Source organism: Diadema antillarum, unplaced genomic scaffold (assembly GCF_040938485.1).
Source record: "Diadema antillarum isolate AM-2024a unplaced genomic scaffold, OU_Dant_1.0 seq00000807_RagTag, whole genome shotgun sequence".
Classification (NCBI taxonomy): Eukaryota; Metazoa; Echinodermata; class Echinoidea; order Diadematoida; family Diadematidae; genus Diadema; species Diadema antillarum.
This window is the reverse complement of record NW_027271688.1, coordinates 898,251-920,648: the sequence shown is the minus strand read 5'-3', so window position 1 is coordinate 920,648 and position 22,398 is coordinate 898,251. Positions and strand designations below refer to the sequence as shown.

The following is a 22,398-nucleotide window of genomic DNA, read 5'->3' as shown; positions in this document are numbered from 1 at the left end:
CCTGCAGTAAATCTAGTTAATTGCACATACACACTACAGTACCGGTACGTTCTGCACACTATTACTTCACTGCATGTATCATGTATGCAATACTGTATGCGATACATAAAAAAAACTGAAATTCGCTTATTTGTCATCGAGTCTGTCATTTATGTACGGAATGCTGTATGTCGCAAAATTCAGAAAACCCACGGATCGAGACAATGAAACCCAAACATTAGGCCCTATAGGCCTGTATGGATTTTTCAATATTGAGGGAATAGTGGAATGCCTCAACGGAAATCGAGAAAAATCGAACAAATCGTTTAAATGTTTTTTTTTTTTTATTATTATACTTCCGCCACCGATGGATGAGAAGATTCCATCCTGTGACATCACAAAGGGACAAAAGAAATTATAAAGAGGATTCAACATTATCATTTTCACTTTTCTGGCACAATGAAAGAGCACCTGACTTAATACCCTTTTCAAAAGAAGGGGGAATAATATTATCCTTAATATATTATGTCAGTGACAAGTCGAGGAAATGTGCACTTCTCATTAAAAAAAAACACGAAATTTTGTAGAATTCTCTCTATTTTCTTTAAAGTTTATATCATTGTCCATGTGTAACCGCACAAAATGATGTAGTCTTCTCATTCAGCATGGCACCATTGAAACATTAAAAATTCATAACTTGTTTTCTTTTTTAAAGCCAAAAGTGTGGATGGGTCGTTTGTAAGTTGTGAATCCATATTACACCTTACAAGGAAAGCTTTTCTTTTTACCTTGTGTGATTCATTCAATTTATGTACAATATAATGCAAACCAAAGTTGTTGCTAGTTTGTTTGTTTTTTTCTGAGACATCATCGAAATATAATACTCACCTAGAGCGATAGAATTCAAAACTTTTGTATTACCATGTTGACAAAAGGAAGGGGCCAGAGTGGGAGATAGGCAGAAATTAGTAGCAGGTACACGCAGAAAAAGAAAGAAAGAAAACTGATCAATAAATTTCTTGAGTGACTGTTTGATTATGATTTGTAATACAATGTATTGGGGATTCGATAATGACAAAAGTAAACGGCAATCAAGGAGATGCAAGATATTTTGCAGTATCAAAAAAGCACCTACGCTTCAAACTGAATGCTACATTTTTCTAAGGATCTTGACGAGACATGATTATTTTGTGTACCTGGAATACAGCTGTGTGTTGTTTTTGGTTTTTCCGAGAGAAGCTAGCACACATGCAGAGATGAAACTACTGATCACTGTTTGTTTTTTTCTTTGCTTATGCCGAGTGTTATTAAAACTAGTAATCAAGGGGTTTGTGCCTGCAGAACAAACAAACAAATAAACAAACAAACAAAAAGGTTTCAACTCTGCTCGTGTTAAGTGAAAATCTGTGATCAGTAATTTCGGGCTGTTGGTACCAGGTGAAAACCCTAAATCAGTAGTTTAGCTGTTGGTATAACACATAATTAGAAAAAGACTACTAGTACTGTATCGACGAACAATAAAACGCAGTAAGTGTTTTTTAACTTTTGTAACGTATGGCGTTCCATAAATTTGCGATCGCGCACGAAGCGGTTGTCTCCCTCTTCAATCTGTGTAGCAATCACTCCAACTGATATCTTTTATGTTTTCCACTCTTCTGTGGAATAAACAAATATGTAAATACCTGTTGATTGTACGGCAGAGTGGTTCATAAAAGAATTCAGTTGGAGTGATTACACAAACTGAAGAGGGAGTTCAAGTATAACAGTCTCTTATGCAAATACAGGGGCGGATCCAAAAATTTCGTAAAGAGAAGGCGCCTTTACAAATTTAAGGGGGACGCACGTGCCCCCTCCCCCATTTTTTTTTATTTCTGTTGTTTTAACAAAAATAAAAGAGGGGAGCGTGCCCGGTGCACCCCCCCTGGATCCGCCAGTGCAAAATTAATAGATGTCGGGATTCCTCCTTCACCTTCTCATTCTCAATATAGGCCTACCGCCATTTCTTCCCACTTTCCTCTTTTTCTCCTTCCATTTCCTCCTATATGTAGTTTCCTTTCTTCCTTCTTTCTTCTTCTTCCTTTATTTTCCTTCATTCCTCTTCCTCCTCCTCTTTTTCTCATACTTCTCCATTTGACAGTCATAATGCTTCACTTACTCGTCACTTTTTTTGGGGGGGGGGGGTCATACAAAGACTCACATACAAAATGGGAGGTTGTTTAAGCCATTTTAATGTTGCTCATAATATTAAACAGTCATAAATGCGTCGATTAAACAAACAAACAAACAAACTAACTAACAACAACAGGTCTCTGGCCGTGAGAGGATTTTCTACGATCACATTTTCCTTAAAAAGAAAAATGCAATGGCATATAAGTCAACTGCAAATGGTGATGAGGGCGTGTCATTGACAGACCATTCATAACCGATAGGCAGAGAGCTTACAGGTAATCATGATAATAACTTCAGTTGTGATACTATTCAATGAACTTGGGTGCGCAAAAACTGAACTTCTTTTAATGAGCATAAATGTTATGAATTTATGCGAATACTAGAATATGAATATAGGCCCAAATATGGATGATATATATGCATATACAATGTATCATGTGTGTGTGTGTGTGTGTATGTGTCTGCGTGTGTGTGTGTCTGTGTGTGTGTGTCTGCGTGTGTGTCTGCGTGTGTGTGTGTGTCTGCGTGGACAGATAATAGGTATATGATTATATACATATATAGTTTCTTATATAAGAAACATTGCATTTGCTCCGTGAATTGGCAGTACAAGTAATAACAATGTCACAATAGAGGAATGCCGATTGCCTTGATTTTGTGGATGGCTGTGAAAATTCATAAGCACTTTCATCCCTGACGAAGGGGGAGGTCCCCGAAAATTCGGATTTTGAACTAAACTCATGAAGGCAATTGGCATTTAATGCATTCCTCTATATTGTAACATTATTATTACTATAATACCATAGATGAATAGGCTATAAGGTAGGTTAGATCACATAAACAGACTTGTATATTACAGACATCACATTTTAGACGTTCTCAAATCATGTAATGCTGCTATAAAAATTCTTCACGAATCCAATTCGAATCTTTAGCTAATGAAATAAACGATAATTAAAATCGATCTTCATAATGAAACAATTTCAATATTGTGTCACCATCACTATCACTATCAACATTAATGTTTATTAATGATGTCAATATTGACACAACCAATATTGATTTGCCTCGGGGAAGCGTTGCGGGAGGAATAATTAATATGCCATTGTAAATTTCTCAACATCTCAAAAATACAATTTTACCCCAAGACATAAGTTACTATTGTATGTGCCCATGTCAAGAGTGTCGATATACTTTTCATGGATGACTAGACTACTCATAAGCATGATAGGTTATGCACTTATACATGTACTTGGTATGAGCGCGGACAACGTGTATCCATGGACGTCAATGTCGGTGTGTAGCTATAACGCCATTACCAAACTTGAGATGACAACACACTTGATGATCCCCAGGGTTTAGTGTTAGCCAATAGGAAAAGATCACGTAACCCAGCCAACAAGATTAGTGTCGTGTAGTTCGGTTCAGCAGACGACATTCAGCACCGGGCTCAACACTAGAATAGCTATCCCGGAACAACGCTAACATAAACTGATTTCAAGTTCATGGGCATCGGGGTGGGGGTGTTGGTGCGAACACATTTTTTTTTTTTTTTTTTTTTTTTTTTGCTTGCTTGTCAGCTGAAGAAACAGCTGAAGTGGAATCAGAAAGTTGCGCTGAAGGCCTTTTTTTTACTTGTTGGTTGACGAAACCCGGAAGTAGAACCAAAAATATAAACGCACCCCTCCCCCTTGAAAAAAAAGAAAAAAAGAAAAAAAGCTGGTGACGCCCCTGAAGTTCGGAATTATTGCTGGTGCCAGTGTCGAGATGGCATTTACACTAGCACTAGCACCGAACTTGAAATCACCCAAAGTCACTGAAATATTGATCGCTAAAGTGAGATTCAGAATAATCGAATACAATCTTGCATTTATACACTATTGCAACCACACCAGTCCACATGGTACAGCATAAACCTAATGGCTTTCCAGAGTTGAGTTCTTTCCAGAGTTTCGTTCTCGATAAATACATCCTGCTCTTCTTTCTAAATCCAGTTGCTATGGTTACAATCCATATCTCTCTTTCAGCTTCTTCTCCAGAACCATTGACAGGAGGTTGCACATCTCAAAGTGGAGTTGCTGTAATCTGTGGGAATTCACACCCCAAGAAAAAAAAAATAAACATGAAGAAAAAGATGGAAAAAATGACAAATATACAATTCACATTTTAGTGATAAGACTATAAGCATAGGACGTTATAAAGCACTTATCCCACTTGTACTGGTTACATGAAGAGCACCAGCGGCCCTTCAATCTGTGTTGTAATTAAAAAGTCGTTCATGGGTTGTGATTTCAAAGCTGTGCTTACACATAATACACGGCAATTTACGTCCATTCTGAAACATTTTATTGACATGAACCACAAGATTATGAAAAACACACACACACGCAATTTAACGATCTAAGACTAAATAAAACCAAGAAAAAAAAATAAACCGTACACTAACTGAAAAGTCAAACATGGAAGAATGGCATACAAAGTCAGGCAAAAAAGAAGTACCATAGTCGAAACTGAGCTCTTGAAAGTATTAAGTTTTCCCTCGTAAACTAGATGTCACAGAAGAGCTTAAAGAATCCACTGCACAGGACTGAATACGGAATTGGCACGTAAGTTCCTCGATGGAGCATGGCGGATTACCAGGCAGCCATGGACTGCCGTGTAAGCCATCGATGTGTAAAAGGAACTTTAGCGGCCACATAAAACAAATCATATTCAAATTTAATTTCTTTAAACGTTATATGAAGTGGTTCGAATCATGTTCCTTCGTCGCATCTTGATTTTGTATTCTATGATTGTTATCAATTCGATTCATTTCAATTCAACTCAATTTTTCGAAGAGAACATAGACATTTCACTTTCTTTAGTAATAGAAAATAAGGTTTCATAAACAAGGAAATAACAATAAGCAAACTTTGAAACATGGAGGGACCCACTAAAAAGGCAAAGCTTGTAGAATGTGAATATCCATAAATATAGAATATCCATAAAGAAGGCGCTGGAATCTGATTTGTTTACCCATCCAATTAAAGAGAAAATGTTTATTTTTAAATTTTCCCCGTGTTTATTCAATGCAAGGGGTTAGCTGGTATTATAATACGGAGTATTCTGATGCGTGTTACCTTCATACGTTTACACACCTGAACATGGTGTTATCTTGGTGCTCGAGGGTGGTGATGTAGGCCTCGATCCAAGTCAGACTGGTCGCTAGGTCAACGGAGATGGCGTAATCATCGTGACGCAGCGTCCTCTGAAATTCTTTGACCATGTCGTAGAAGTCTTTGTAGTGCCCTTGACTCTGCACCATTCCATGTGAAAACGGAGGAAAAGTAGCGAGGTGCTGTGACATTCATTCTTAAAGGGAACCCAAACCCAAAGAGCTGTGTGGATTGAGTGAAAGCAACAACACCAGTAGAGGAAAATTGGACAATCGATGCCAAAGTTATGAATTCTTTAAAGTTTTGGTGTTGGAACCGCTGGATGAGGAGACTACTAGAGGCTATGATGACATGTGTGGACAACGATATAAAGAAAGTACAATGGAAATTCCACAAAAATTCACTGTTCTGTACCAAAATGAAAGAGCACTTAACTAACCGCTTTCAGAAAGCAGGGGAAATAATTGCTCGCCTAAGTAATCACGGTCAGTATCAAGTTGATGGAATGTGCAATTTTCATGAAAAATTAATTTTTGTGGAGTTTCCTTTATATTTTCTTTATATTGTTGTCCACACATGACATTAGCCTCAAGTAGTCTCCTCATCCAGCGGTTTCAACACCAAAACTTTATAAATTCACAACTTTTGCTTCGATTGTCCGATTTTTCTCACACTTTCACTGATGTGTTCTATTAATGTTGCTGCTTGCACTCAATCCACATTTCTTGTTTGGTTTTGGTTGCCTTTAAGGAGGCAGTCGTGACCTCACATCAAGATGGGTTTTTCTTTTTAACTTCCTTCTTGAGCTTTTGTCCACACTGCAGAGTGACCAAGATGCATTTTTCTTACTTTCTTCGTCATTTTAAAGGGATGGTATAGTATTGGTGGCGATGAGGATCGGGCTTTTAACTTTTTGCAAGATACCAAGAAACCACTTATAAAACGATACAGAGCACAACATTCTAAGAAGAATTCTAAGTCTATTAGATGAAAATCATTTTTGAAATGGCTGAGACATCAAAAAAACAAAGTAAAACAAAAGCGACCCTTATAAAAGGTGTTCCCCACCTTTTATTAATATTGGCCTCTTATGGATATCTTAGCCATTACAAAACTAATCTTTACATGCTCTTTCATATTTCACAAGAGGTTTCTCATTATCTCATCAAAAATGTTAAAAATCTGAATTTAGGTCTCAACCAAAAGTACACAATCCTTGAAGGTCTTCCAGTTAATCTGGGTCTAAATCACTGCATGTGAAGTCGGAAATATATGACATGATGGAAATCGGGGTTTATTCATAATCAGATGCATTTATAGTGAATGAATCAAAACTTTAGTCGCTGAAATTTCGATGCAGGGTAATCTTTAATTCTGTGATATGGGCTCTTCCAGGCTGTCGCGGATGCGGACAATAAAACTATAGAAGTCGATGTCTCGCAAACTGAGCAACATGCTGAGGAGTTGAGGAAGTCGCGCAGCTTAATTGGCAAGTATCAACTTCCTCCTGAAAGTGGCTTTCAATGTTACCATGATACTTGGATGACAGCATTGTAGCTAGTTTTATCTGGAACTATTTCCTGTTTACGGTGAGAAATAAAGACATGAATTTCCCGCCACTTCCTATTGATGGCAATCTTATTTCATTGTGAATCTTTCCTTGATTTTTTTTCTCTTTATTTTGATCATTTTCCTATCCCTTGATGGTCTCACCCGCTGCCCCGCTGTCATCGTGAAATTATTTCAAAGATGCTATGAATCTGAGAACAGATAATTCGATGATATAAGAAATAGAATTTGGGTTCAGTGCTCTGATTTCGTTGCAGCATTTTATGATGAACCGAACCATCGAGTGAGGTTAACTGGGTTCATTTTCTGTCTGGGAGGAGGCTACCCGTTATTTTGGCTATTGTGAAATGTATATACCGACATCAAGAGGCTTCAAGGTCATTACGACCACGCCTTGAGTAAACGATAGCGTTAACCTGATGTCAGAGTCATTTCCTTCAGCTCATATGATTTCTTTTTTTCGCACTTTAGGCCTCCTTTGATATGCGATACCAGAAGGATCTCTATCCCTGCGTGCCCCTTCCCGGTGATGGATGTGCTGATCGAAGTGCACTTCGTCGTCATGCGTCAGCCGCCCTTCCTCTTTGCATACGAGATGAACTTATATCACCTCTTTAACTCATTCTGTGCATTGTTTATTCCGTGAAACTCTATTTTCTTATACCATGTATACTGCAGGATAAAAAAGTTGCAGAAGTGACTGAAAAGAAAAGGACCGAAGGACACCTCAAACGAAAAAACAAACAAATTAGCTGTAACTAACTAACTAACTAACAAACTAACTAAGTAACAAACAAACAAACAAACTGACTAACTAACCAACTAACTGACTAAATAACTAATGCATATACCTGCTTTTCCAGCATCTGCCTGACTTCTTCATGCTGCCGTCGTATCATGTACTCCTTCTTACGCTGTATAGTCTGCGGAATCGATGACGAATGGTTGAAACGAGAAGAAGAAAGGGCAAGAGTAATTATTTCAAACATAGTCTTCGTTCAAGCACGTTTTCTCTTTATATTTCTATCAGCAGATATGGTTGAGTGTAAGTCATCACATAACCACTATGTCACAGTAACTATAATTATCGCGTAAAGAATGTCTTTTAACATGTTAGCACTCCTTGAAAGCACAGTTGCTATTTATACAGATTACCATAATAGAATGCAGCCACATACTGCTTGTCACTTTATTTTCCGCGCTTCGTCTTGCCTGATACGACATCTAGATTCGTGTCGTCATCATATGGCGGTCATGGTTTTGTGCTATAAATAGATGAATTGATATCCAACTCACGACTTCCACACAAATTTCTGCAAAATTTGGAACAATGAAAACTAAATTCTAATCCTTCGAGTAAAGTGACTTTTGAGTTGAGTTAACTTGGCAATGACGACTTTTTAGGGGGTAGTTAAAGAACACTGTTGGTAAAAAAAAAAAAAAAAAAAGAACCGGCAAAAGCGTAATTCATTTAATTTTCTTCATTTATTTATTTGTTTAATAATAAAGTCAAAATAATCAATAGCTAAAGAACACTGTTGGTATAAGAACCGGCAATAGTGTAATCTATTTAGATTATTACATTTGTCTATATCTAATAATGAAGTCAAAATTCTTAATAGTTAAAGAACGCTGTTGGTTATAAAGAACCGGGAATTGCGCAATTTATTCAAATTATGTTTGTATTTATTTTGTTTAATTTAATTTTTGTTAATATGAACAGGTATACACGCTTCCGTAGCTACCAGCTCTCGCTCAATCATCTGCTCCCGGCGGTACGCCTCCGTGGCCTCGTGGATGTTCATGATGATCATGCCGATGAAGACGTTGGTGAAGATGAAGTGGCCGAGGATGATGAAGATGACCGTGTAGATGCGGGACCCTTCTCCCAGCTTGTCCAGCTCCATCTGCATGTCCGTCCACCCTTCCACCTGTACACAGTCATGAAGACGTTACGTCACAGGCCTATTATCCGTCATTACTTTATGATAATATCATCACTCTTTTTTATTGATCCATGATATCGATTAGTAACCGTCAAAATATAATTTGCTATATACTCATGCACTCTAAATCTGTATGGTCATCTCTTTCCTTGATGAAATCATTAGATTATTGTGATTTTGCTTCACAAACCTGGCATGCAGAGCATGTTGTGACTAAACATTTACCTGGTTATATCATTCGGCCCGGTTCATTCGACAAACTAGTCTACACGCACTCCTTGTTCACCTATACAGACATGATGCTAATCCTTCGGGTATTTTGAATCCACTGTGACTATAAGACTGTTTGCAACGATATGCTTAAATTTTTAGAGGTTGATAATCTTGCTGCTTGTGCATCATCTATAGTTGACTATATGATACACCAGGGATAAGACAATGGAAGGAGGGGGTAGGAAAAGCATGAAAATAAAATGCTAATTGAGAGACAGACAGAAAAACAGACGGATTTAAATTGATGCAAACTATGATATTTCCCATACAGTTTAAAGTGCATAATTATTATAGGCACACTTTTGTGACTGTTTTTGGTGTTATGTCTTCCACTAATAGGTCCGTCCGTATAATGACAGGGTCTATTTTCTATAGTGGTTTGGCATTGTCTTTTCTGCTTGTATTCGTATAATTTCGTTTTAATGTGCTCTTACTGGTTATATCTCTTCTCATTTTGCTCTGTAAACTTGTTCTGTATACGTTCGCTGCACTTGGTTGGATCCGCTGCTTCTCAGTGTTATGCCATCGCGCCTCTCCCCCGCCCCTTATTTACCTCCTTCTGTGCCGGGGACTTTGGACAGTGTGTACAACGCTATTATAATACGCCAATCGGCACAAATGACACACAAAGGCTTAAGGCTGATACCGTTACGAAAGTGAAGAGCGTCATCATGGCTGCCTGCAGGTTGCCCCAGTTCTCCCTGTCCGAGTGCTCCTCCTTGTAGCCGAAGAAGTAGTAGCCCATGATGGCGAAGAGGAACATCAGGAGCAGGAGCAGGAGGATCACATTGAAGACGGAGTTCCGGAAAGTGTCGATCAGGGCATTGACCAGGACCTCGAAAAAAAAAAATAACCAACTAGAGATTGTAATTTGTCATCACTGACAAATTAAGGTGATCCGATTTTTTTTATCAATGATTCGAGTCCTGATACTGCAAAGTCTCAGCTACAACATATCAAAATCTGAGAGAAATTCACAGAAGCATAAGTAAGATAGTGCTCGATAAAGAGAGTCATGTCAATTTTCACATCTAAAAAATTCCCTCCCATAGAGATAACACGTCATAGCGAACATAGAAAAAGAAGTACATATGACCTTTGACCCCACTTTGCACAGACAAGATGGCATCTGAGCAAAAAGTGGTTATTTTATGAAATGATCCCTGTAACATGGATTTTACGTGTGCAAAATATGGGAAAGATAGGTCATGTATTCACCAAGATACAGGATGAAACATTTATGACCTTTGACCCTAATTTACATACCCAAGATGGCGTCTGATCAAGTAGTTGTTATTTTATGAAATAATGTTCGTGACATGAACTAAACATGTGCAAAATATGGTGGTGATAGGGTATGTTTTTCTTGAGTTATTGCACATAAAGTTGCAAAAAGAAAGGAATATCTCAATACATCGAAGATAAACTTTAATTTCAACCAAGTTTTTTCACGTGATCCCGACAACGTATGAAAAAACAAAGGGCACACTTACGATAGCCCTACGTCTCAGCTACAACATATTAAAACCTTAGAGAAATTCACTAAAGCATAAGTGAGCTAGTGCTCGATAAAGATAGTCATGTCAATTTTCATTTCCATAAAAATTGCACTCCCATAGAGATTACACGTAAACTGGTCAAATTTGACAAGGTTACCTTCAATCCATTTTTTCGAGGTGATGTCGTCATCTAATGAAAATTGTGTATTTAATTTATGAAAGAGCATTTCATAAGCTACAACATATTGAAATTTGGGTGAAAATTGGCAAAGGATAAGTGAGATACGCTCGAGTAAACTTGAAATTTGATGACGTCATTTTGAAAATTTACTTTTTTTACTTTATTAAGAAATTTGATATCTTTTAATCATTTTTTCAGCATCGCCAACCCATGAAATGACATATACAACTCATCAGCTTTCAGAATATGTAAAGGAAATGGGGGGTCACCGTCCATCCTGACGAGTAAAATCGGATTTAAGATTTGCGGTTTTTTGGCATAGTTGCACTGTCTATCGCCATTGACGCGCGCGCGGAATTTCAACTTTGACGGGCCCGTATGACGTCATATTGAGTCGGATTGACTTGAAACTTGGTAGAAATATTCCTTCACATTTCAGACATCTGATCACAGTGAAAAAAATGGGAAATTTCGATTGCATATGAGCTGTGCGTGCGTATATGCGCGCGCGCGTACGCGTCCGTCCGATTTTTTCATTTTTTCAAAAAATGCTCTAAATGGTCTGAAACGTGTGCAAAAAAATTTTGGGCTTGATTGGAGCATACAAATATTTCAACGCGCGCGTACGCGCACGTTTTAAGAGAAAATATAAATTTTGACAATATGAATAGAATTCGCTTGACTTGAAATATATGTGACGTAAATTTCATTTAAAAATTCCATCCCATTAATGAGATATGATTGAGAATGTGTTTTCATATAATGACGTCATAGTGACGTCACGGTCAACTGATCACAATGATTTTACTTGATCTGTCGTCTTTGGGACACGATACATACATGGTATAAGTTTGAACTTGATAGGCATAGCACTTTCTGAGCTAACCTCTGCACAACTTTTGAGGAGAAATAAAGAAAGAAACAAAGAAAGAAGAACTAGAGATTGTAATTTGTCATTACTGACAAATTAAGGTGATCCGATTTTTTTTTCATCAATGATTCGAGTCCTGATCGCAATAGGCATGACCATACAGGTTTCGTCTGTTGTTAAAAACGTTGGCCGTGTGATGTTTGAATTCTCGTTTAGAAAAGGGAGTCATATCTGCCATCTTTGGTACCAAATTCCGTATACACTAGATAACGAAGATACAACAACAAATACATATGACCTTTGACCCACCTTTACACTCCCAAGATGGCATCTGAGGAAAAAGTGGTTATTTTGTGAAACGATTCTTGCGACATCGTCTATACGTGTGCAAAATATGGAAAAGATAGGACAGGTATTCGCCAAGATACAAGATGAAACATTTATGACCTTTGACCCTAATTTACATACCCAAGATGTTGTCCGATCAAGTAGTTGTTATTTTATGAAATAATGTACGTGACATGAACTAAACATGTGCAGAATATGGGGGTGATAGGGCGTGTTTTTCTTGAGTTATTGCAAAGAAAGTTGCAGAAAGAAAGAAATATCTCAATACATAGAAGATAAGCTTTAATTTCAACCAAGTTTTTTAACGTGATCCCGTCATCGTATGAAAAAACAAAATCAAATTTAACGATAGCGCAAAGTCTCAGCTACAACATATTAAAATCTGGGAGAAATTCACCGAAGGGTAAGTGAGCTAGTGCTCGATAAAGACAATCATGTCAATTTTCACATTAAAAAAAATTCCCTCCCATAGAGATAACACGTCATAACGAAGATACAAAAAGAAGTACATATGACCTTTGACCTCAATTTGCACAGACAAGAAGGCATCTGAGTAAAAGTGGTTATTTTGTGAAATGATCCTTGTAACATGGTCTTTGCGTTTGCAAAATATGGGAAAGATAGGACATGTATTCACTAAGATACAGGATGAAACACTTATGACCTTTGACCCTAATTTACATACCCAAGATGGTGTCCGATCAAGTAGTTGTTATTTTATGAAATAATGTACGTGACATGAACTAAACATGTGCGAAATATAGAAGTGATAGGGCGTGTTTTTCTTGAGTTATTGCAAAGAAAGTTGCAGAAAGAAAGAACTATCTCAATACATCGAAGATAAGCCTGAATTTCAACTAAAATTTTTGACGTGATATCGACATCGTATGAAAAAACAAAGGGCACATTACGGTAGCGTAAAGTCTCAGCTACAACATATTAAAATCTGGGAGAAATTCACTGAAGGGTAAGTGAGCTAGTGCTCGATAAAGACAATCATGTCAATTTTCACATTAAAAAAAAATTCCCTCCCATAGAGATAACACGTCATAACGAAGATACAAAAAGAAGTACATATGACCTTTGACCTCAATTTGCACAGACAAGATGGCATCTGAGTAAAAAGTGGTTATTTTGTGAAATGATCCTTGTAACATGGTCTTTGCGTTTGCAAAATATGTGACCGTGCACCTTAAAACGAACATAAAGTCGCACACACTGATTTTCCGTGAGGACTGAAAATAAGTGAAATGGGTAAACCTAGCCGAACTTGACTTTTTCATATTTTCTGAAAGAGCGGGTCTTCTTTTACATTATGCTAAAATTTGGGATCATAAAACGGGCAGGAAAGTGTGTTTTTTAGCAGTTTATCTCGAACATTTTTTTTGTAGAATAGTGTGATTAGGTGTGTCTTTAGAATCCCTTTTTCATTTCTGAAAAACCTTGTCCACACTCTTCACCTTCGACTCTAATTACTTTTGAAAGGATAGTGCTACTGCTTTAAAAGTTGGCATTAATTATGGACAGAATGTGTTAATAAGGCATGCTTAATTTCAGTTTAATCTGATAATCTCTTCATTGTTGTTACTCTGGTGGTTTACTTCCTGTTTTTTTTTTGTCCCATTCATTGCACAGCCAGCACGGTTTGGCAAAGATTAAGCGCTTGAATAGACACTGTACTTCAGAGCCTCTTTTCTCGGTTCACACTTTTCCTGAGTTTGTGCTTTCTTTCCAATATATAGATAGGTTAGGAGAGTCCATTTGATTTGAGTTATACATCATTTTAAAGCTTAAGGTCTGCTCTTTCAGAATATGATCTTAACTTAAAATTCATGCCTGGCGACTGTTTGTTTGTTTTGAGGTGCACTGTCACATATGGGAAAGATAGGACATGTATTCACTAAGATACAGGATGAAACACTTATGACCTTTGACCCTAATTTACATACCCAAGATGGTGTCCGATCTAGTAGTTGTTATTTTATGAAATAATGTACGTGACATGAACTAAACATGTGCGAAATATAAAAGTGATAGGGGGTGTTTTTCTTGAGTTATTGCAAAGAAAGTTGCAGAAAGAAAGAACTATCTCAATACATCGAAGATAAGCCTGAATTTCAACCAAAATTTTTGACGTGATCCCGACATCGTATGAAAAAACAAAGGGCACAATTACGGTAGCGTAAAGTCTCAGCTACAACATATTAAAATCTGGGAGAAATTTACCGAAGGGTAAGTGAGCTAGTGCTCGATAAAGATAGTCATGTCAATTTTCATTTCCAGAAAAACTGCACTCCCATAGAGATAACACGTAAACTGGTCAAATTTGACAAGGTTACTTTCAATCCATTTTTACGAAATGATACCGTTATCCAATCAAAATTTTGTAATTTTATGTTTGAAAGAACATTAAATAAGCTACATCATAATGAAATCTGGGTGAAAATTGACAAAGGACTAGTGAGATACGCTCGAATGAACTTGAATTTGATGACGTCATTTTGAAAATTTACTTTTTTTACTTTATTAAGAAATTTGCTATCTTTTAATCATTTTGTCAGCATTGCCACCCCATGAAATGACATGTACAACTCATCAGGTTTTAAAATATGTAAAGAAAATGGGGGGTCACCGTCCATCCTGACGAGTAAAATCGAATTTAAAATTAGCAGTTTTTTGGCATAGTTGCACTGTATATCGCCATTGACGCGCGCGCGGAATTTCAACTTTGACGGGCCCGTATGACGTCATATTAAGTCGCATTGATTTGAAACTTGGTATAAATATTCCTTAACATTTCAGACATCCGATCAAAGTGAAAAAGCTGGAAATTTCAATTGCACATGAGCTGTGCGTGCTATATGCGCGCGCGCGTACGCGTCCGTCCGATTTTTTCAATTTTTCAAAAAATGCTCCAAATGGTCTGAAACGTGTGCAAAAAAATTTTGAGCTCGATTGGAGCATACAAATATTTCAACGCGCGCGTACGCGCACGTTTTAAGAGAAAATATGAATTTTGAGAACATGAGTAGAATGCGTATAATTTGAAATATATGTGACGTAAATTTCATTGAAAAATTTCATTCCATTAATGAGATATGATTGAGAATGTGTTTTCATATAATGACGTCATAGTGACGTCACGGTCGACTGATCACAATGATACATTAGATTTGTCGTCTTTGGGACATGATGAATACATGGTATAATTTTGAAATTGATAGGCAGCAGACTTTCTGAGCTAACCTCTGCACAACTTTTGCGGAGAAATAAAGAAACAAAGAAGAAGAAAGAATCCGTACAGATACAGAAGGTGATCCGAAGGATACTCGGATCACCTAATAAAGAATCAGTACAGATACAGAAGGTGATCCGAGAGGATACTCGGATCACCTAATAAGGTGACGACGACGGCGAGTAAAACAAAATATCAAGTTGAGGTGAACGATATTGCTGTACTATTTTTGTTTTCTTTTTTTTTTTTGCAAAAGAAATTGCCAACTCATCCTTCAGAGTTCAAATCAGAATTACTTGTGATTTTAGATCGAACTTTTTACATTCTATTTGGATGTCAAGTTTTGAGCAGAAACAGTCGTCCCATACCGAGAGACACGTTGCAACCAAGTGAAGACGTCACAAGGTCATATAACGTTATGTCTGCGTCAATGAGCGGTGCTTCGTGCTCATAGAAATAAAATTCTTGTCACTTGATATTAGCAAAAATGAAGGGACAAAACCCCGCAGCCTGATTCCGTCACCCTCTTTCCTTCGTTGTTGCAACAAGCTTAAAACTACACGTGTTTTTTATATGTATATAAGTATAGAGGAACTAGCATGCGGGATGTATGTTTGATCTCTTTGTAGTATAATTATCCAATCGACACGAATGATACGAGACTTGTGCGATCAATAATCTAAGTTAACGAAAGTCGATAAACTTCAGTGCCGTCCCTTTTGGGGAAACATGAACTTGGACAGACATCATTTAAATTAATCATTGACAACTGACCAAATTTTCCAACCATTTGCTTATCACAAATATCTGCTTTGTTGTCATTTTTTCTCCATTATTACTTACTTGGAGTCCCTTGACAAAGGAAACAGTTCGCAACGTTCTGAGTGTGCGCAAAGCCCGGAGCGTTCGCAGGGCGTTCAAGTTCGGTCCATTCACAGTCTGCATCTGTCCTAGTAAAATCTTCAAAGATGCGAAAGCAATTCAATCAGAAGAATGAGAGTGTGTAAGAGAGACATATAGAAAACAAAAATGCTTAGTGATGATGTTGAAATATTATTACAATTGACAGAACTTTCTTTGATTCAACAGAAAAGAGCCTTATCTATGAATCACCATCAGTTGTATAAATAAAAGAATGCAAACTACTTGAGAATTCAAATTCTGGCAGTCATGATGATCAATGAAATTCAAACTGCAAAGATCATTCATTCATTTCATTTAATTTCACTAATAAAATATGAATGCATAAAGATGTGACAATATAATGACAAGTATTACATGACAATGTCCCCTACATTTCCAACCATTTTTTGTACTTGTCTTGAAATTACAAAATTGTATTATTGTTCATAGTTTTTTTTTCATTGCATTGTTGTATTAATAGTATATTCAAATGTTGTAATCATGTGCATCGAAATGAAATAAAACGAAACAGAAACGAAACGAATGTAACAAAACAAACAAAGAAGCAAATAAACAACCTCAGTTATGGATAAACGGGCAATTCAAACATAATTCCGAATGACTATGCAGTTGGCTTAAAGGGAGGGTATAGTATTGGTTGAGGTGAGGATTCAGCTTTTAACTTTCTTGCGAGATACTTCGAAACCACTTTATGAAATGTTAAAGAGCATACAATTTTAACAGGAATTCAAAGTTTATCTGATTAAAATTGGTTTTTAAATGGCTTAGATATCCAAAAACAAAGTTAAGTGAAGCGATCCAAATAAAAGGTGGGTCCCACCTTTTACTAGGATCGCTTTGTATTGGATATATCTCAGCCATTTCAAAACCAATTTTCATCAAATAAACTCTGAATTCCTTTTAGAATTCTATGCCTTTCATATTTCATAAGAGGTTTCTCCTTATCTCTAAAATCCCCATAAAAAAAGTTGGAAACCTGAAGCCCCATCTCAACCGAAACTGAACCATCTCTTTAAGATGAACTATATCAATGCAAAACAATCGAAGGTAATCGTTGCTGTAGGGCCCCTATGATTATTCCTCAACTTTGGGATATAATACAACGGCATTTTCATTGAATTGGCATTCAGACAAAACATATACCTGGATGAAAGAAATCACGAGGACAGTGAAGTCGAACAGGTTGTAGCTGCTGTAGAAGTACTTGACAGGTTCGGCGTAGATTTTTAGAATGAATTCGGTGGTGTAGATGCCAAGGAAGAGACCGTCACAAGTTACAAATACAGTCCGGTATTGCACCTGTTTGGTAGAATAGATAAATGTTGTAATAAATATCATAATTGCACCAAACGACATCACGCATTTTCAATTAAGGACTTCTTTATTATAGTGTCATATATTTGACATGTCACTCTGCCATGATGCATGGGTAGTACCTATTTGACAGACACAATTCCCCTCCATACCTCCGTAATGACAGCTAAAGAAGTAGGCCCTAATATTTAGCCGTATAATTGCCCCTGCATCTATTTTGACATTTACATTGCATTTACACCTAGATGCTATCATTAAACAATACCAAGATTAGAGATGCAACTGTATTGGAGATAGGCCTAGATATCATACCCATGGGGTGGATCCAGGAATTCCGTAAAGGGAGGCGCCTGCACCCGCCCCAATTTTTTCTTTCTATTTCTTAAAGAAAAAGTAAAATAAAAGGGGGCGCGCGCCCGGTGCGCCTCCCTCTGGATCCGCAACTGCATCCTATAACTCTCTAACTTTATAGAGTTTTCCATGGCTTTGGAGAACCCTTAACATTCAAAGCAAATGCAAGGATAAAATCTTGCTGATGTGGGACATAACATATTGTTTTTCCCAAAGTCCGAATTTCAGTTCATTACTACCCGTGTTACGGTACCTTCAATTCATCCCCAGTCTCAATGGCCATCACCAGTGCGTTGAGAACAATGGTCACCATGATGATACCGTTGAACCAGTTCGACTCGGTGAACCGCTGGATGAAACGGTGGAACTCGTAGTCGGGTCGGACGCACTTTTTCAGTTCACCCTCGTCGTCGATGATGACATCGCTGTCCTGACGAGTCAGGCTTGGGAGGCTGTCTGACGACATCTTGACTAGTTCGACGAAAAGCTTATTCAAAAACTAAATCTAAAAGGTATAGATGTATGAAATTCCTTCTGATTTGTTTGCCAGAGATGAATGCGCTTTCTCCATGCTAGCTATGTACAGGAACCGAAAAAATGATAAAGTTTTCTTGCGTTGCTCACGCGCAAGGCACTTGTCATCAGGCCTGGATGCGCGTAAATGAGTGCGCGCACCCTGCTTCTCACGCAGTCTTTCTGCAAAACGTTTGACCAATCAAATTGCAGGTGCCAATAATTTTCTCCCGCAATAACATTAGAGGAAAAGACTTCCTTTCAAATGTAAATTCCTTTCAATTGTAAATACTGTATCAAGTAAGAATTCATCTCATCAGCATCTGGGAGTCTACACCCTACAAGCAATGCTTATGTGTAGATTCCTCATATTTCGCATGTTTACTTGTCTTAACTGCTGTATTTGACAATTCACCTAAGCAGTCTTTTGTTTTGTATGTGTGTAACGTGTGTTTATGATTTATTTGTTGAAACATGGAATATGGAACAATAAAAAAAAAACTTCAGCGATTATATCCTTTTTTTTTCCTTTGGTTGACTTTTCTGCCTTATCTGCGGTTTGTTTGCATAAAAGCAATCTGCTTCTTAACTTCAGTTTCAGTTATGAATTCCCCAACTTTAGTCGTTTAGCACAGTGATCTGATGAGTATACTATAGTGTGACAAAAGATATGTCTCTCTACAACACGAAGCTGTTCGAACAATAGATTTTAATGTAATCGCACGTAATATAGGTACAATGAATGATTGAAATATTACCTCCCTTCTTCTGCTCTGATGACGCTTTATTCAAGTTCGGTATTACCTAATCTAAATTGTGGAATTCTTGCTTGGGAATACATATTCCTTGAATCATGTTTTCATTTTCTTTTCTTTTCTTTCTTTTTTTTGATGATGGAAATAAACAAACTATTGAATTGAATTGAATTGAATTAAATAGAATTGAATTGAAGAGCAGAGATGTATTGAATTGAGAAAAAGTACGAAAAGTATTTTCCATTAGCATGAGGACTCGACAACATACGTTTGCAATATGTTATGAGAAACATCTGGAAGAGTTTCTCTCCTCTGGAAGTATAATACTTCCAATTAAGTTTCCTCGGTTAGGTACATTGTCCTTATCAAAGGTAGTGCCTACCCATGACGAGTATTTGTGCATTGCTTTTTTTTTTCTTTTATTCTCTCTTTTAAAAAAAAATCAATTTCACAGTACTTTTAACCCTATTAAGCACAAGCTATTTTGACCCCTCGCAGGCCCAAGGGGGAGGGGCACATTGTGCCCCCCCCCCCCATATAACTTTTTTTATTATTTGATGTATCATCGTCATATTTGGCACATGGGTAGAGTAATTCATGCTCTACATGACCGTACATTTGAATTTTCTCAAGGTTACCCATGGAGGGCGCTATATACCAAAATATAAAGAAATACATAAGAAATATGCTAAAAACATTATTTTCTGTATAATTTCTTTATCCCCATTATACATGTCTTATCATACACCAATCATTTTCATATTTGCCACAAATGATAATCAAGTGGAATTTTATCATTTGTTATGGTTGAAATTTCTCAAGGTTACCGCATGGGGGCGCTATTCATATCCACATAAAGTAGTACATTATGAGACCTGAGATGAATGTTTGGGATGGGTACATGTAGTTATGACATTTCATATTTGCATAATAGTAGATTTTTGAGATTGCCAATTGATGATATGATAAACTAATGATATTAGAGGCATATCTTGGGTGAAGGTATCAAAATAACACAAAATAGAAGGGCAATCTTTAAAAAATGATATTGTTTTCAATTATCTCTATCATATCTATTGTTTTATGCCTTTGTCAAATAAAAACAAAGGAAATAATCAGAAAAACTTTCGAGGACCATAATTACTTCAAATTTTGCTCCTTCAACAAAATTTCAGCCAAGAAACCCCCATTTCATACACTATAAAGCTGTTAAATGAAATGGGAACACAAAAAAAGATGCAAAATCTGACTGACATGGTTGTCAGTTTATGGTTGCCATGGCAACCAGCGACATCAAATATAGCTAATTTATACATCAAAATGTTTGCAATAAGAATTTAGGAAAAGTCACCAAATTTGGTTGAAATCGGAAAAAGGGCTTAAGGAGTGGCAAATGAAAATCTGGTGGGGGGCACAATGTGCCCCCCCCCCCTCCCTTGGGCTTTATAGGGTTAAAGAGACTTGCAGTTATAGTTTAGGGCCTATCTTGTTAGTTTGGTACCATTATGCATTTTCCTCTCTCCTCGTTGTTTATATCTGTACACGTAGTAACAAGACATTAATTAGTGCGAGTACATACAGTGTTCGCGAAGGTGGACAAAATATGAATTAAATTCAACCCACTAGGGACCATGGTCAATATTCTTCTCCTCCTTCTTAGCTCTGGTTTTAAAAGTCTGCCTCCTTCAATTATTATAGAATTCTTCCAGACTGTGGAAGACTGCAGACTGTCGCTAAATATCACAACATCAATAGGGAAGTATAGGCCTATACAACAATATCGCATACCATGATCATAATACAGGGGCCGTGGATCGTTTTTCAGTTGGGGGGGGGGGGGGGAGGGCTGCGCAGCCCGGGGGTGGATGCATCTTTTTGCGTCTTTTATCGACTTGAAACCCCCCGCTTACACGCACCGGCGTATATAGCCTGGATAATGATCTGTGATATTGGGAGGGGCGGTGGTCACTATGCGAGAGAGCGAAGTGACCGAGCCCGAGCCAGCGGAGGGAACGGGTGAGGGTGTGGGAGGGGGTGCTCCCACTCCCACGGTGAGAACTTTTTGCATTTTTATGTTGTAAATGGTGCAATTTGATGCATGTTTTTCCGTCTTTTTTCGACTTGAAACGGTCCACTTGTTTAAGGTAGCAGGATATTTTGATTATTTGATTATTATTGAACAATTTGCCTATAAAGTGGTAGCATATTGTAAATAAACTTCTTGTATTAATCTATTGTTACAATTAATTTCATGAACGTTGTCTGTTAAGCGATCAAACAGAAAAGGCATGCTCACAGGGGTGTATATACAAAATTACAAAAGGGATATTTCTCCTCCCACACGAAGGTGATTTTACATTTTCAGACCTGAAATTCAGCGATCTGGTGCAAACTTTTGGTGCAATACTTGGATTTTTTTCTGGCTCCCCCAGCCCCCCCCCCCCCCCAAAAAAAAATTTTTTTATTTCATGGAAATAATTAAGATTTTTTTCAGGAAAGTGCTAATAGCAAAATCACCTCATTTAGCTCTTATTCCGCGCATGCATCATCTGTGTGTATGTACAAAGGGGGAGGGTGTGGGAGGGGGATGCCCCCTCCCACTCGACGGAGCTTTTGCGTTTTTAAAATCAAGATAAAGCGATCTGAAGCACACTTTTTGTGAGAAATTCGTGTAGTGTGATTTTCCCCCGATTTTTCCTCTTGTTTTCTTTTTTTTTTCACGATCCAAAAGTGTGTGTGTGTGTGTGTGGGGGGGGGGGGGGGGGGGCTGCAGCCCCCCTCCCCCCGCGTCCGGCACCGCGGCCCCTGTAATATAGCCAATGTTTGAACATGTGCGGGAGATCGCCGTCTTGGCTTGGATCGGGGAAGTGGAGGATGGGACCAGGGAGGTGGTCCCACCTCCCTGATGGGACCCCAACATAGACAAAACGGATCCGTTCTTTCTTTCTTTCTTTCTGTGATCCACTTAAAGGGAAATATCGGGACGAGCTGTGGGACTGTGAGTGAGGTCGTTTTTGCAGGCAGGGACATACAGTGTCGTTTTTATCTCCATTAACCCCTTTAACACTGTCACCTGTCTACAGCAAATTGAAAAAGAAAATGGATTTATATATTGCCTTATATATTATATATTTGTTCGTATGTCTGTTGTTGGGTTTGTTGGGTTGTTGTCATTCTTGTTTGTTTGTTCTGTTCCCCCCCCCCCCCTATTGTGGGGTCTGCGTGATAGACTATATAATAGCTAGCTGTACGTACATACGTACATTGCATGGCCTCTGACTACTCAGTACTTGCCGCCTCTGACCAATCACACGTT

At 37.7% G+C, this 22,398-nt stretch overlaps 1 protein-coding gene across 1 annotated transcript; it reads right to left on the bottom strand.

The window, feature by feature from the left end:
• Positions 1 to 4,151: 4,151 nt before the first annotated feature.
• Positions 4,152 to 18,280, bottom strand: LOC139739566 (cation channel sperm-associated protein 3-like). The gene is made up of 8 exons (XM_071650169.1): positions 18,068 to 18,280; positions 17,293 to 17,448; positions 16,069 to 16,185; positions 9,738 to 9,926; positions 8,618 to 8,803; positions 7,724 to 7,795; positions 5,286 to 5,443; positions 4,152 to 4,233 (listed from the first exon to the last, which is right to left on the bottom strand). Exons 1-8 carry the CDS (start codon positions 18,278 to 18,280, stop codon positions 4,152 to 4,154), a joined length of 1,173 nt encoding a protein of 390 aa, XP_071506270.1.
• Positions 18,281 to 22,398: the final 4,118 nt, after the last annotated feature.